Below are 16,463 nucleotides of genomic sequence, written 5' to 3'. Positions count from 1 at the left end.
TTTTGTTCAGTAAGATTTTTTTATTTTTTTTGGAAGGAAAATACATTTATTCAGCAAGGATGCATTAAATTGATCAAAAGTGACAGTAAAGACATTTATAATGCTGCAAAAGATTTCCATTTAAAATAAATGAATTGTTATATTCATTAAAGAATCATGAAAAAAAAAAAAAAATCATGGTTTCCTCAAAAATATTAAGCAGAACAACTGTTTTCAACACTGATAATAATAAGAAATACTTGAGCAGCAAATGAGCATATTAAGATTTCTGAAGGATCATGTGACACTTGACACATGTGAAGCTTGAAGTAATGATATGAAAATTCAGCTTTGCCATCACAGATATAAATAACATTTTAAAATTAATTAATATATTTATTAATTGTTATTTTAATTCATAATAATATTTTTCAATAATATTATTTTCTTAAATATGAGAATTAAAAAAAAAAAAAAAAAATTTGAACCTCTGCACCAGTATATTTCACACTGTAGTTCATCAAGATAGTTGCTGAATATTGTAAAAAGATGTAGATATGTAAAAGTGGGTGGCCATTTGTTAATGTGCTTTATGGTTACGACAGTAACCATGATGATTTTTGAATGACCCGTTTTTGTAGCTAAAATCACATAGGTGGAAGGAAGAGGGAGCTTTGCGATATGAACATTAGTGCATACTTTTAATTTTAATAGAAAGTAAGAAAATAATGTTGAATTTTGCCCCTTTAAATTTTACTTCCCCTTAACAGGAACAAAATGATCTTTGTGAATTTAATTCAAGTAATGATTGAGTTGATGATGACCTTTCGAGTGACTTCATTATTTCTCCATAAAACCTTCAAATTCATTCTAAGCCATTGCAGATGCCCATTGCCCCTGTGCATGTACTAACAAGACGGCATCTGTTTTTGATTTGTATATGTGCCACTGATGGCTGTCAAAGGCTGTCGGACGGGTGTCGCAGTCCAGTGACTGGAGGCGTCCGCACTCTCCTGGTGTCTTCAGCCTGAGTTCTCTTGATAGTCATGAGTGATAGCGCTTTGGTTACACAGATATCCCTTAAAAAGCAACACTTTTGCTGTAACTCTTGCGGGTTTGCCGTAATACTTCTGCGATTATACAGAGATCACTTGGCACTTGACCTTCTCATTGTAGTCTATACCATCTTCAGTGCTTCATTGCATGTCATCAGTCATGTAACTAGAGAAGAGTCGGGACTAGGATATATGCGATCAGGAATGTAGACATGACTTGTGAGTTTTCACTGTTGTTTCTTAAATGAAGGAGCCTAGTAAATTCCCATTATCCCTTGCCTTATTGGAAATTTTGTGACTGTCCTGCCCAAGTTCATTCCATGCATTGGTACTTACGTTTTGTTTCACAAATATTCAATTATTATGACCAAATTGGGAGCATTTTTTCTTAAAATGTTTTCTGAAAGTACCATAGATTGTAAATCACAAAAATGCGCAGCACACCATCTTGAGTGTAGTCTTTGTAAAATAAAATGCTGAAAATTTCAAGTCACCATGAAATCAAAACCTCTCAATGTTGCATTGACATCTCTTTATCTTCTCTGATGACATGTTTTTCGGGACAATCTGTCACTTACATGAGATCACAGCAATAGCAAACCACAACCATCCAATCAATTCCCCATGGACAAAATCATATCCCGTCCTACATATTTTCTTATTCGAGTTTACTGTTTTTCTTAGATATACTGTACATCAAAATAGGGAATAAAAGACTATTGCAACCTCCTTTTCATGCCGACTTTAATGGGAAATTATAGTCTGTTAGTCGACTACATAGGATACCATGGGTGTTTTTTTTTGATAGTTTAATGCATTGTTATAAAGGGGGAAAAAACAGTAAGACTATATTTTGCAGAATGATGTGCATATTACATTTTATGGATTCTTTTTCATCTAATTTGAAACCTAACTTTCATGTGAAACCCAGGCCCAATAACCTTTTGAATGAGCAGGTGCAGAAAGCTACAGATGAAGTCAGTTCCTGTTCCTTTTCATGTTTCAGCTGCTGTGGTTTATAATGTACAGAATGTAATATGGCAAAGCTTAAAGAAAGCCCTCAATGGCCTAGTATCATTACTCTAAAGTATGCGGTCACACATGTGTTCATACACTATCGGTCAAAAGTTTGGGGTCAGTTTTTTTTTAATGAAGCCTCTTGCTCAACAAGGCTGTATTCATTTGATCAAAAGTAAAACGGTAATATTGTGAAATATTATTATTTATTTTTTATTTTTTTTCAGGAATCTTAGATAAATAGAATTTGAAAGAACAGGCAGCCATTGAAATAGAATTATAACATTATAGATGTTTACTGTCACTTTTGATCAATTTAATGTGTCTTTGCTGAATAAAAGTATTCATTTTTAACTTACTGACCCCTATCTTTTCAACAGTATTGTACATCACCTGCTAATGTATGCAATGAACTTTGTGGGAACTGCATGAAGGCCAAGTCAGAATTAAATCAGTCCTTGAATGCTTATCAATGACGGTTATGCAAGCCTCTGTAGTTGTGCTTGCTTTGGGCTGACATTGGGTTAAATTTGCAAAGACCTCAGGTAAAACCAATAACTATCAGTAGTTATTGACCTCTGAGAGTGTTTGCTTAAACCGGAGATGTTTTTGTTTAAATAAACTCGAGATAAAGCCTTGTGGTCACCCTTATCTCTGCTTTAGCACAAGCTAGTCATCACTTGGCCTGTGAGCCGGTGTGAAGTTTCTTGGTTAAATCACCTTTTTTTCTGTACTGATAATTCCTCTCCTCAAACAACCACAGATCTAAGCTAGATTTTGTCCCGGTCATGTTTGTAAGTAATAAAATCTTACTATGTCCTCTTCCACAGGTGATTTTCAAAGCCAAAGCGAAATACTCTCCGGAACTCAACAAGTACAAGTAAGAGACTTTCTTTCTTAGCTGTGAGTGCTGTGAATGAATTAAGTGGTCGCTTAGAGAAAAAGCACCAGTGCGAACAATATGCTCTTTTTTTTTTTTTTTTTTTTACATTTTTAAGTGCTTTAAACTGTTGTCACCCCTGAAATCTTGCACATCTTTCACTCAGGTTTTTTTGTTTCTTGCAGTATAGAGTGCTGCACTGATAACTTATTTTTGTAGGCCAACACGTAAGTGAGCGTCATCTGGTTCCCTCGAGAAAAACCCATTAGGATTTTTCCATTGGCTTTTGGATTATTGCAGATTATTGCAGAAATAATCTCTGTGACTAAAAAAAGTTTATGATTCTTACACGTTTTATTCATCATGATAATCGTCACAAGTTAACATGACTTTTATTTATTTTGAAAGCCTAAATGGGTCAGTGATGTAACGGGTAATTTTTTTGTCCAAAGGCCTTAATAATCATCATAATAAAAAAAGATATGACATCCAAAGTATGAGAGGTAGTACAGCTAGATCACTTTTATTGAATCCAAAAGGTTTTAATTATATTTTACTACAAATTTTTAAAGATTTTGAAGTGTCAAAAGGTAATTTGGTTTAACCGTCCAAAGGCCATTTCATTTGTGATTAAAATATATTAAAATGTAATAAATGTATATATTTTATAACATCATATATCAACATAGTGCACAATGGTATTAAAATTATGTGTAGAAGTCGCTGTTTTGTTATGAGAAAGAATGTCCGGTAAAATGAATTTCATTGATGTCATTCGGAGTAACCAATATAAAGGGACCATTTTGGATCAAGTCATGCGGTCAATATCATGTGACAGGAAGTGACATCATTCAGACACCTGCAAAGGACCACATGGTTGTTAAGCAAAGTTACTAACTTCTCTCTTAACTCATGTCCTGAAACATCAGGTCATTTGGTACAACTGCTATAAAACATGGAAAATGTTGTAATATTTTAAAAACTTGTACTAAATATAAAATGTTTGATTGTCCTTTTGCTAACTAGCTAGCAATCTAACTAGCTGGCTAGCTAGATATCGGCCTGTTAGCATTGTTTGAAAATATCGTCTTTCAGTCAAACCAAAATTTTTGGTTAAACCGAATGACTTTTTTGTGGCAAATTTTGTCCATCTTGTGAAAAATGACAAAGCAGTGTTAATTGATTATTAAAAACCACATAATCTCATTGTTAACACTTAATAAAACTTCAAAATTAATTATATCTCCATTAGTTGTTTTTTTTACACTTTTAAAAACCTTATTTGTCAATGACCCAAATACAATCAGATTACACTACAGTCACATGACATGTAGTTCCATTTAGCCACTTGTTAGCAACTGCCTTTTACAAGACAAGTGAAAGCTATATAAAAAAAAAAATTACTGAATACTGACGTATTTTTTGTTGTAGAATAAAACGTGAAAAAATATTGAGCTTGTGTTCACCACAGACCTTATTTCAGACATTTAACTACAAACTTGTTTCTGGGTTTTGGCCTATACAGTAAAATCTCAAGAGTTAAGTTAACTCTGCTCAGAGTACATATGGTCCCTCTCTAAATAATGTTAAAATAACACTGAAGCAGAGGGAAAGTTAATAAGATAATTAAGCAATTAATTAAGTGATGAGTGAGCATTAGTGATGAACACCTGCTGTTAACAAGCAGAATCAATGAAGAAAAGAGAAACACAAGAACTACAACTGACTTTGGTCACAGCCATATTAATTGCTTAATTATTTCATTAACTTTAACTCTGGTTCAGTGTTACTTTAACACTATTTAGAGAGAAAATAGTGGAGATTTTACTGTGTACAAATATGTCATATCTGCAGTTTGCCAATAGAGGGCTGCAGGTATGACAAACTTTTCTGTCTACACACTTAATTAATTTAAAGCGAGTTCAAAAGAAATGTATTTAATTTACTCTTGTATGTTCATATTGATCTTTTTCATACAATGAAGAAATACTGAGCCTATCAAGCTTCAAATACCAAAGCACCATGAAGGTTATAGCAGTAGTAGGACAAGGCCGAAATGTGAGTCACTGATCACAAAACACCTTCCTTCCCCTGTAACTCTCAAATCTCAATTTTTCATGTTCAAATATGGTGTATTAAGAGACGAAATCACTTACACTTCCATTCAAATCTAAAATAACTACAATCTTAAATGACTGTTTTGTATTTGTAATATATTTTTAAATATAATTTATTTCTGTGGTGGCAAACCTGAATTTTCAGCATCATTATTCAAGTCTTCAGTGTCACATGATCCTTCAAAACTCATTCTAATATGTTGAAACATTTATTATTATTATTATCAATGTTGAAAACAGTTGCTTAATATTTTTATAGAAAACTGACTTTTTTTCAGTATTCTTTGAATAGAAAGTAAAAAAAAAAGCATTTATTTGTAATAGAAATCTTTTGTAACATTATAAATGTCAGCAACACTTTTTACACAGGTTTTATTCATTAATATTAGTTATGAATAAAACACTAGTTAACGTGAATTAACAGAGAATAATACTTCTACAGCATTTATTAATCTTAGATAATGTTAATCTCAACATTTACTAATACATTTTTATCCGTTAACATTAGTTAATGCACTGTGGACTAACATTAACTACTATTAACAACATTAACTTTAACACAGGTTAGTAATTGATATAAAAAATATATTATCATTGTTAGGTAATGCATTAACTGGTGTTAACAAATGAGACCTTATTGTGAATGTTTTTAATATCACTTTTGACCAACTTCAGCAAATAGGTTAAAGGGATTTCACCCCAAAATTAAAATTCTGTCATCATTTACCCACTCTTAAGTTGTTTTTGTATTTTTTCGATGGAAGTCAATGGTCCATCAACTGTTTGGTTACCAATATTCTTCAAAATATCATCTTTTGTGTTTAGCAGAAGAAATAAATTCATACAGGTTTGAAACAACTTGAGGGTGAGTAAATGATGACAGAATTTACATTTTTGGATGAAATATCCCATTAATAGTGAAGTGTTTCTTTTGTTATTCACACTTATTCTAATCGTATGGCTTCAGAAGTTTTGGAAAAAAGCAAAAAATTATGAACTATGTCCTTTTTTTACTACCTTTTTATGGTGCTTTCATGTTGCCCCACTACTCGTTTACTCATCTGCTTTTATGTTCCACACAAGAACAGAAATTACACAGCTTTGGAACTGCTTAAGAGTGAGTTTTTGGGAGAAATTAGAAGGATTTAGAAGCCTTTTTTTTCTTTGGTGTAAATATCAAAAGACTTTAAAGAAGTTTGAGACCGCTTAAAACAGACTTTTTCGTTTAGAGCACTAATCTGTACAAATGGGGCTTTGATCAGGTGATCAAAATCTGATGCTGAGTGAAATGCTCAAATCCTCCCGGCCTTTACACCTAGTCCCGTCTTTGAGGCAGGATGAGTGGGAGGAGGGCATGTGGTTGAGAGGATTGACACATGGCCCAGACAGAGCTAGGCAACGGCTTGACTGTACTCATCATTCAATGTCTTTGAGCTTTTACCTTATTTAATTTAATCAGTATGCTGTATTTTTGAGTGAAGCCAAATATTGAGCATGAAGAATTATAGGACAGAGCTTGATTTTATTCCACAGAAGAGGGTGAATTTAATTATTACTAATATTAATAATAATTATCTTAATATTATTTTTTTTCATGTAACCAATAAATGTATTGCATTTTGATTAGATTACCAAAAAGTGAAAAAAATAAATTCTTTAGAATAAAGTGCACTGATGTATCGTGTCCAAAACCAGTTGGGATGTTTAATCGGCATAAAATGAAATAATTTAAATCGAATAATAAAATGTAGATATTTAGGTTGTTCATATATAACTCATGCATGTTTATCTAGTTATTCTTTCTTTCTTTCTTTCTCTAAGCCTGGGACACAACAAGCCGACTTCAAAGAACTAATGCTGACGAAATCTGACGTGTTGTTGTCTCGCGTCGGCTGCGTCTGGACCAAAAGCTGCGTTTGAACACACAGCACAGGCTACAGCCGACTGCAAACTAGCATGTGTGTTCTGCGCCTGCGTGTAAGGAATTAACTGTCTATATCAGCAAGTATTAATTAGGGCTGTGTATTGCCAAGAATCAGGCGATACGAAACGTATCACAATACAGGGGTTACGATACGATTTATTGCGATACTGTAAGAAAGGCGATATATTGCGATATTTCTTGTTTTTTTTAGAAAGAGGATCTAATTTTAGAAAAAACATATATGCATAAAACCTGACAAACAACTTTATTTTATTTAATCAATACGGTATCATTTGCATTTATATCACTAATCACTATTTTGTGCAATTTAAGGGAAAATAGTAAAGTGACTGCAGGATTCGTTGTGTATATGTTTTAAAGGTTCACAGTATAGCAGTTTTTAATTTCTAAACTTTTTAACAACAAAGTGTGTAGTCCATTTCATGACTGGATGTCTGTTTGTTTTATGTTTAATACTGTAAAGCTGCTTGCTTTAAAGCAGTCTATTGTATAAAGTGTTATTTAAATAAATGTGCCTTCACTGAAGTGCTGAACAGAGCTGGTGCAAACATATCCACATCGCTATGATCAGATGCTTTCTTTCTGCTGCCACCGCTGTCATTTTTGTTGTGCGTTTATTTTGTTACTGAGTGGAAAGCGTGCAGTACATACTACATATTCTATATCTCAGTAGCGTGGATCGCGTCAGTTTTGGACTTTAACATGAGATATACGCACATACCTGAAACGTAAACAAAGCAGCGCTTGCGTACCATTTTCAATATCAGTTATGTTGACAACTTCATTTTAAGCGGCTCATGTTGTTATGAAAATATTTGCGTTTTGAATGCTCAGATAGGATCAGTGTTGGTGGCAATGCATTACATGTAACTTGAGTTATGTATCTAGATTTTTTTTTTTTTTTCAAGTAACTAAGTAAAGTAATGCATTACTTTTAAATTTACAACAAAATGAGTTACTTTTTCAAATAAGTAATGGAAGTTACTTAGTTTTCCCATGTATTGATGGACACCTCTCCTGTCTCCAGTGCAGAGGTGTTGTGTGTGAACATGATGGTTATTGTAGTTCTAGACTAAATGTGAGCGTTTACTCATTTCACTTGCACAGAGTATTCCGCAGAAAAGTATTCCTCAGAATGAATAAAAACAGTGAAATGCAATCTCAGAATATTATACAAACCTGCAATAATTAAACATATTAAATTAAGCAAATATACTTTATGTATTTAATCTCACTTTATTAACCAATGTTTTTGCTGCTGACCTTCAGTGATCCAATTAAATCATACTAATAAGCAAAAATGACTTTAGATAAATGTTACATTTATTTTCAGCCTGAGGCTTATTCATTTCTCTTTTGGTGTGAAAGGGCCTTTGCATTTGCCAAAAACAGAACGTTTTTTGTTGTTATTAAGAAAACAAACAAGCAAGCCAAGTCCAGGTGAGAAAATGTAATGCATTACTTTCCATAAAAGTAATGCAATTAGCCCTTAAATGCATGACTGTTTCGCCAATCATTCTTACATATTCGGGTCTTTATCGACCCGGACCTATATCTAACACGGAAGGATCTCTACCTGTCGCGATAATATAAAACTCCTCAGATGTTAGAGTAACAATTACAGAAGAATAAAATAAAGCATATTTTGTTACCTTTTGGAGCTTGAAAGGGCTCCGTTTAAGCAGATGTTTTATGCCATCATCACTGTCCTCGTCAGAGCTCATTTCCCAGTAAATTCAGCAAATAATGGGCTAGTTTTATGTTGCGAATATGAGCCCATTCGCGATCTCAAACGTATTCTCAGAACTATATAATTTTCAACATCTTCAAAATCAATATTTCAATCGCTAACAGCTTCACCAGATCCATCCAGTAAGAGTTACAATCATATTTGATTGCATTCAGTACTTGCTCTGCAGTAAATCGCTGAGCCATTTCATGTTTTTCTTATTATTTCATTTTCTGTCTGAATGAGTCGTCACTTCAGCATTGTGTATCAGACATTGCCACCTTGTGGAATAAAGGTGAATTGCACTTATTCCGTCATCTAAGATTCAATTATTATTGTGCAGAAAAAATATACGTACACTCATACACACCTCGGGTCGTTAGCGACCCTATACAATTTTTACAAAAAAAGAAAGGCATTCTTTTATAATTTTATGATTTTTTTTCTTGTTATATTCTTTATAATGAATTGATTGAGGAATACCAAGAAGGTTGAAGTCTAACTTTAAAAAATGAATGAGGAGGAGGGTAGTGAATGACGTCCCAGGTCACTAAAGACCCGAGGGTTCGTTACTTTTTAGGGAGTAACACAATATTGTAATGCATTACTTTTAAAAGTAACTTTCCCCAACACTGGATTGGTCTGTGCCATCTTTACTTACTTGCTCTTTTTCATCACTTTCGCTTTAATTCGCGTCCACTGACTTGCTCGCTAAACTGAACATCCAATCAGAGTTCCCACTCTCACCCATGGCCCCGACGCTGATTCAACATGCTGAATCGGGCAAACTGCCATTGACATGAGCTCGACGAGAGCTGACGTGTGGAACACGCCCCAATAACTGGCCTGACAGACGTCCGACTGACTGCTTGGTGTGTCCTGGGCTTAAAACAATTTTTCTCTCCACTCTCAATAGGGTGCCCCTGCGTCTAGGATTTCTGCTGGCCGGTGTTTTTTTCTTGGTGGTGAACGTGACGTGTGCCATGCTGGTTCAGGGTGATGCGGCTGAGAGCCAGGTGAAGGATGCTGTTCTGGCAAGAGTGCTGGTTAACGACAGCCTCTTTGTTCTTTGTGCGATCTCACTCGCCATATGCATCTTCAAGATTGCTAAAATGTCTTCTGCCAATGTCTACCTGGAGTCAAAGGTAAGTGAACTGGGATGCTGTTGGATTTAGGGATTTATATCAAGCATATTTTTGTATTTTCAAACTGGCTTACTAGAATACCTAGAAATACGTTGTTAGTATGTACTTCTACTTAGAAGTATGCGATTGGGATTCAGAACAACAGTGCAGTGTTTTTCAGTGTTTCAATAACAGCTAATTACTTTGAACAGTGCTTAAGAGGTAATTACTGTTCTGTCTAAATGTGATGATCTTTGTGATTGTGATCAAGGGGACATCAGTATGCCAGGCCACGGCCATTGGGGCAGCAGTTATTCTCCTCTACACTTCCAGAGCCTGTTATAACCTGGTTGTGGTGGCTCTTTCTCCTGAAGATCGGCCCAGCCCATTCAATTATGGCTGGTACAATGTATCTGACCAGGTAGATTCAACATAACTCTATATATTGTTATTGTTAATTCCATGGGTCAGAAAGAGGGTGGAAAATACCACTCAGTTATGACTATTAAAGGGTTAGTTCACCTAAAAATGGAAATTCTGTCATTAATTACTCATCCCCATGTTGTTCCACACCCTTAATACCTTTGTTCATCTTCGGAACAAAAATTAAGATATTTTGGATGAAATCTGAGAGGTTTCTGATGTCCCTATATACAACAATGTCATTCCAAATTTCAAGGCCCAGAAAGGTAGTAAAGACATTGTTAAAATAGTCCATGTGTCTACAGTGGTTCAACATTAATGTTATGAAGCAACAAGAATACTTTTTGTGCGCAAAAACAAAACAAAAGTAATGACTTTATTCAACAATTTCTTCTCTTCCCTGTCAGTCTCCTACGCTGTTGATGTTGTAAACACAGTGCAGCGCTTCCGGGTTCTACATCAGAACGCCGGCTCATTATTGGGTGACGCTGTTCACGTGAGCGGCAAGAGGTATGCGTGTGATGCGGCCAATACTGAGCTGGCGTTCTGATGTAGAACCCGGAAGCGCTGCACTGTGTTTACAACATAAACAGCGTAGGAGACTGACAGGGAAGAGAAGAAATTGTTGAATAAAGTCATTACTTTTGTTTTGTTTTTGTTCACAAAGTATTCTCGTCAGCAAAAAAGCAGAGTCTGTGAGCAAAAAAGGGTAAAGCGAAAGAGCCTGCACCAAAATAGGATCTAAACCACAATGGGAAATATGATACATACTTACTCAGATGAGATTTTTTTCTTTTATACACTTTTCTGACAGTTTTTCTTACAGTCTGTGGCTCTTGACAGTATGATAGAATCTCTCTATTATGGTGATTACCGATAACAATGCAGATTCACAATTCACAATATCCGATACAAAGAACAGCTGTGAAATAACTACTATGCAAGTGACATGAAATGTTATGTTATAAACGCAGATGGTGATACAGAGGCCAAAGTTCTGTAGTACTAGTGTATCTTTAATGAAGTATAGAAAAAAACAATGCATGATATGAACCCTTTAACAGTTCTACACTAAAGAATGCTATAAAATGTTGACAACATTGACAACAAATTGTATCTCTACACTACTATACACTGCTGTTCAAAGGTTTGGGGTCAGTATTATAATATAATATAATATAATATAATATAATATAATATAATATAATATAATATAATATAATATAATATAATATAATATAATATAATTAATATAATATAATATAATATAATATAATATAATATATAATATCTAATACTTAATTCAGCTTAATAATTCATACTTCTATTCAGCAAGGATGCATTAAATTGATGAAAAGTGACAATAAAGATATTTAAAATGTTACAAAAGATTTCTATTTCAAATAAATGCACTTCTTTCTAATCATGAAAGAATCCTAATAAAGTATTACGTTTTCACAAAAATACTAAGCAGCACAACTGTTTACAACATTGATAATAATAAGAAATGTTTCTTGAGCAGCAAATCAGCATGCTAGAATGATTTCTGAAGGATCATGTGACACTGAAGACTGGAGTAATGATGCTGAAAATTCAGCTTTGCCATCAAAGGAATAAATAACATTTTCAAATATATTTAAAAATTGTAACAATATTTCACATTCTTACTGTTTTTACTGTATTATTGATCAAATAAATCCAGCCTGCAGGTGAGAATAAAAGATTCTTTCAAAAACATGAAAAAAATCTTACCGACCCTAAACTTTTGAACGGTAGTATATGTAGGAAGCATAACACTGATAAACCCTCATTGAACTTTCACTGTCCCAGATAAACAAGTCTCAGAGAGATCACTGCTGCTAGTGTGGCACAGCTGTTTGAGTTAATAATCAATGTTGTTTTCACCTTAATGTGAGATTTATGAAGTTATTATGCATTTATGTATGTCATAGTTACTAATTCTTGTGTGCCCTGATTTAGTACTGTATCCTTCAAGAGTTGACATTCTGTGCGTGTGGTAGATTTGTATTTTAGAGTATAATACATGCTGTGTATTGAATTACAGATTATGGTTTTTGTTGCATATTTACAAATGAGTTTTTGTACCTTGTGTTGTTTTATAAAAAGAGATGTTGACTTCATTCATTCAAAATAAAGTAATTCAACATGGATTATGCTTCTTTGCGCAGTGCCCCATAGAAACCATCCATTTGAGGGGATTTAGACGGATATGGGCTCTGTGGGGGAAAGGTCTTTGTTTTGCTATAAATAACCCAGGCAAGGCTGCTGTGCAGAAAGCATGGCTGCCTGGTGGTGACCTAGTTTGGGTTCACCTCTGAGACGGCCGTCAGGAAGCCGAGGTTCCCCTGATCGGCCTGCCCCCTTCTCTGACTCAGCTGCTTATGTTTGGGTGGCTGTCTGGTTACTTATTCTTCATAAAGCCACTTGTCTGTCCTGTGCAAAAGTGTTGTCAGAATTTGGTAACTCTGGGAGTGTATACATCTTTCTTTGTCCTGTGTTGTCTTTTTGCAGATATTTGTTTGTGCTTTTGGTGCTATCTTCTAGGATGGCATGATTTGGGGGAAAAACGGATTGCTATTTTTCTGATAAAGATTGCAGTTTAAAATGCTGTACTTGTTTGTAGGGCTGCACAATTTGGCAGAAAATTTGTGATCATAATTATATATCTTTTTTGGTAACACTTTACAATAAGGTTCAGTTAACTACATTGGTTAACATGAACTAATAATGAACTGCACTTTAACAAAGATGAATAAATGCTGTATATGTTAATTTCAACATTTACTAATACATTATTAAAATCTTGTTAACATTAGTTAATGCACTGTGAACTAACATGAACAAACAATGAACAACTGTATTTTCATTAACTTTAACGAAGATTAGTAAATACAGTAACAAATGTATTAATCATGATTAGTTCATGTTAGTTAATACATTGTTTAACTAATGAACCTTATTGTAAAGTGTTACTGTTATTTTTTATTATGATTGTTAGTATTACTAAATAAAAATAATAAACAAAATAGGAAATATCAATATAATTATATTTCACTGTATATATGGTATAAATAAGTGCTCAAACTTGTCATTACAAGTTTGAGAAGAAAGTTGGTGCATGTTGAATTCCCATTTATAATTTTATCAGTTCTTGCTAGAACAAGATAACACATTTTGATAACATTATGTTTTCGTATAAAAACATAGTAGAAGTCAGATTGCTTAGAAATACAGTCAAACCAAAAATTATTCAGATATTTTTGATATATTTTTACTAGTGGGTGCAGGACACTATAGTTCATTTATGTAAGTGAGGATAACAAAATAAAGTAAACTGTGACATATTATACCCAAAAATTCTTCATACAATGTACTAACAGTAAAATTGATAAAATTTGGAACCAAAAATTGTTCAGACACTTTGACCTGACCATGTTTCGCTTAAGTGTTATCTGATATAATTAAGTTTTTTTTTTTTTTTTTTTTCCTGACACAGTTTAACTCTGAGATCTGCACAAATGTATTACATTTTTACGTTTTTTTTTTTTTTTTTTTTTTAAGGTACATTATGTTATAAAATCACAAGTGAACATTCAGTCAAATAGCGCATAAGTTGCTACGCCAACATTTTTAATTTTCATTTAAGAATAAGTTTTTCATCTAATGTTTATATTTTATTTTATTTCTTTATTTCAATGTAGGAAAATTTTTAGTTAACAATAATCAGACTTGTCTCTACTCTAAGGTCTTTTGGCCTTAAAGTGTATCGATACATCAATATGGTCAGAAGTGGAAACTTCTCAGTGTTAAATTTGTCTTGCGTTGTGTTTGTGTCTCCAGGCGGATGCAGAGAAGATCAATGGGGAAGCCTATGTGGTCTTTGGGATCATCCTGTTCTTCTGGGAGTTGCTGCCCACCAGTCTGGTGGTGTTATTCTTCAGAGTTCAGCGGCCCAATCAGAACCTGGTGAAAGTCTAATCCTGTCTCTTTTCTCTAAATCCGTCTGTCAATATCACAGCTGGACACTTACTCAATGACGAGAGCCTGCAGTTGGCTTTTTAAGCCCCAATGGAGAGCTGTTTTCCTGTCAGATAGAATTAATTACTCATACGTCTGCCTCACTGAAAACAACATCCCGTGCTGCTGTGTTGGGCTAATCATATGGTTTTATTTATATTTTGTATACATTGTTTCCGCAGACACCGGGTGGCATGATCAACAGTCACAGCTTTAGTTCCAGGGCGTATTTCTTTGACAACCCACGGCGTTATGATAGTGACGACGATCTGTCTAGAAACACAACTTCCCGAGGAGAGAGATGCAGGTGTGTTTAGTCAAGTTTTATCTTTTCAAAGATGGGACTGTTATAGTTACTTATAGGTTATGAAGTTATTAAAGGAATAGTTCATCCAAAATGTATTTACACAGTATGGGAGCCATCGGCCCCTGAAATGAAACAAAATAATGACTTATTTTTTTAGACAGTTTAGGTCAGTAAGTAATAGATTAATTTTTGAATCAGACGTACTTTACCGTTCAAAAGTTTGGGGTTGGTTTTTGAATATTTTTTAAATAAGTCTCTATGCTCACCGAGGCTGCATTTGTTTGATCAAAAATATAGTAAAACGGTTATATTGTGAAATATTATAATTTAAAATACTGTTTTGTATTTTAATATGTTTTAAAATGTAATTTATTCCTGTGATAAGTTATCACAGTTGAAAAAGTTGTGCTGCTTAATATTATTGTAACAACCATGATGCATTTTTTTTTTTCACAATTGTTTTATGAATAGAAAGATTTATTTGAAATACAAATGTTTGTAACAACGTTACTGTTACTTTTGATCAATTTAATGCATTATTGGTAAATAAAAGTATTCATTTCTAAAAATGAATACTAACAAATCTTACTGACCCCAAACTTTTGAATACTAGAGTAACTGAAAATGACTGAGAGAGTCACTTTTAAACCCTAGACGTGCTTTAACGGTCATAATTATTGTAAATCCTGCAAAGTTTTTTATATTTTAATTTTTTTAACATTATATTATCATTGCATCAAATTACTAAAAACTAGTTAACACTTAATACAACGGCTATCGGTAAAAAAATACATCTTTCTCTCTTCTGACTGCCGTTTTTACATTTCTCTCTTTTTGAAAGTTATAAAAACACTATTGTGGAGTCTTTTGCTATTTGCGTGAATGGAAACACATGATGACGTCTGCTTCTGAGAAACCCGGAAATGTGAAATGGGTCTATTGCTTGAATGACTCACCATGTCTGATTCAAAGCTCATGAGCAAGTTCAAGGCTGTTTCATCAGTGATTCAGTGGCCAGTGACCACTTTATTTTACAGTGTCTTTTGTTAAATGTATAGTAAATTGAATTAACTATAAATTAAGCATAATACATGCAACTAACCCTAAACCAAACTCTAATCCTAACTATAACCCTATTGTAAGTACATGTATTTATTATTTTTAATCAGTACTTAAATGTATAATTACACTGTAACACGGAAACCTTAAAATAAAGTGTAACAGAACCAGTTCAAAGAGTTGTTTGTTTGTAAAAGGCAATTGTGACTATAGATTTTAAATTATTGTCACTCACAAATGTTTATTTTTTTAGTTGCATTTGCGACCATTTTAGTTACAGTCTTTGGGCCCTGACGCACCTTCATGTCTTTCCAAACCCGAATGACTTTCTTTCTTTAGTAAACTATTCCTTTAATTTACTTTTAATTTATACATCGGTTAAATTATATCTCTGAAGGACCATTCACACCAACAACGATAACTGTAAAGATGACTATAACAATAACTACATTATCGTCCAGACCCGCAGACGATATTGTTCTGTTTATTCTGAGCGTGCGCTGCGGTTTTGTTTTCTGCTGCTTTAAATGATCTATTTCTTTAAAGAAGGATGGATTCTGATTGGCTGTCAATGTTTTATTGTTCATCGGCTTGAAAAAATATAGTTATAGTTAAAGGCACAATATGCAGTAAAATATCCAAAAACCACTAGGCCAGTGTTGTATATTTTGTTCAGTTGAGTACTTACAATATCCCAAATATTTCCAACTATTTGTAAATCATGAGAAAATTGCAATTTTAACCAAGGATACGGGACAGAAAATTAATTATTGTTATATAGCTCAACACG

At 33.6% G+C, this 16,463-nt stretch overlaps 1 protein-coding gene across 3 annotated transcripts in view; it reads left to right on the top strand.

The window, feature by feature from the left end:
• The window catches only part of gpr137c (G protein-coupled receptor 137c), a 37,004-nt gene that overhangs the window by 14,158 nt on the left and 6,383 nt on the right, over positions 1 to 16,463 (top strand). For 2 of the 3 annotated variants that reach the window (XM_067368186.1, XM_067368185.1), the window contains exons 2-6: positions 2,882 to 2,931; positions 9,639 to 9,867; positions 10,118 to 10,267; positions 14,131 to 14,256; positions 14,490 to 14,614. In XM_067368186.1, coding sequence (XP_067224287.1) covers positions 2,882 to 2,931; positions 9,639 to 9,867; positions 10,118 to 10,267; positions 14,131 to 14,256; positions 14,490 to 14,614 — 680 coding nt within the window. The remainder of the gene's footprint in view (positions 1 to 2,881; positions 2,932 to 9,638; positions 9,868 to 10,117; positions 10,268 to 14,130; positions 14,257 to 14,489; positions 14,615 to 16,463) is intronic. The other variant, XM_067368187.1, reaches the window with a different exon arrangement.

The sequence above is a fragment of the Chanodichthys erythropterus genome, chromosome 18 (assembly GCF_024489055.1).
Source record: "Chanodichthys erythropterus isolate Z2021 chromosome 18, ASM2448905v1, whole genome shotgun sequence".
Taxonomy (NCBI): Eukaryota; Metazoa; Chordata; class Actinopteri; order Cypriniformes; family Xenocyprididae; genus Chanodichthys; species Chanodichthys erythropterus.
The sequence above is the reverse complement of the archived record's forward strand: the minus strand, read 5'-3'. Positions and strand labels throughout refer to the sequence as shown.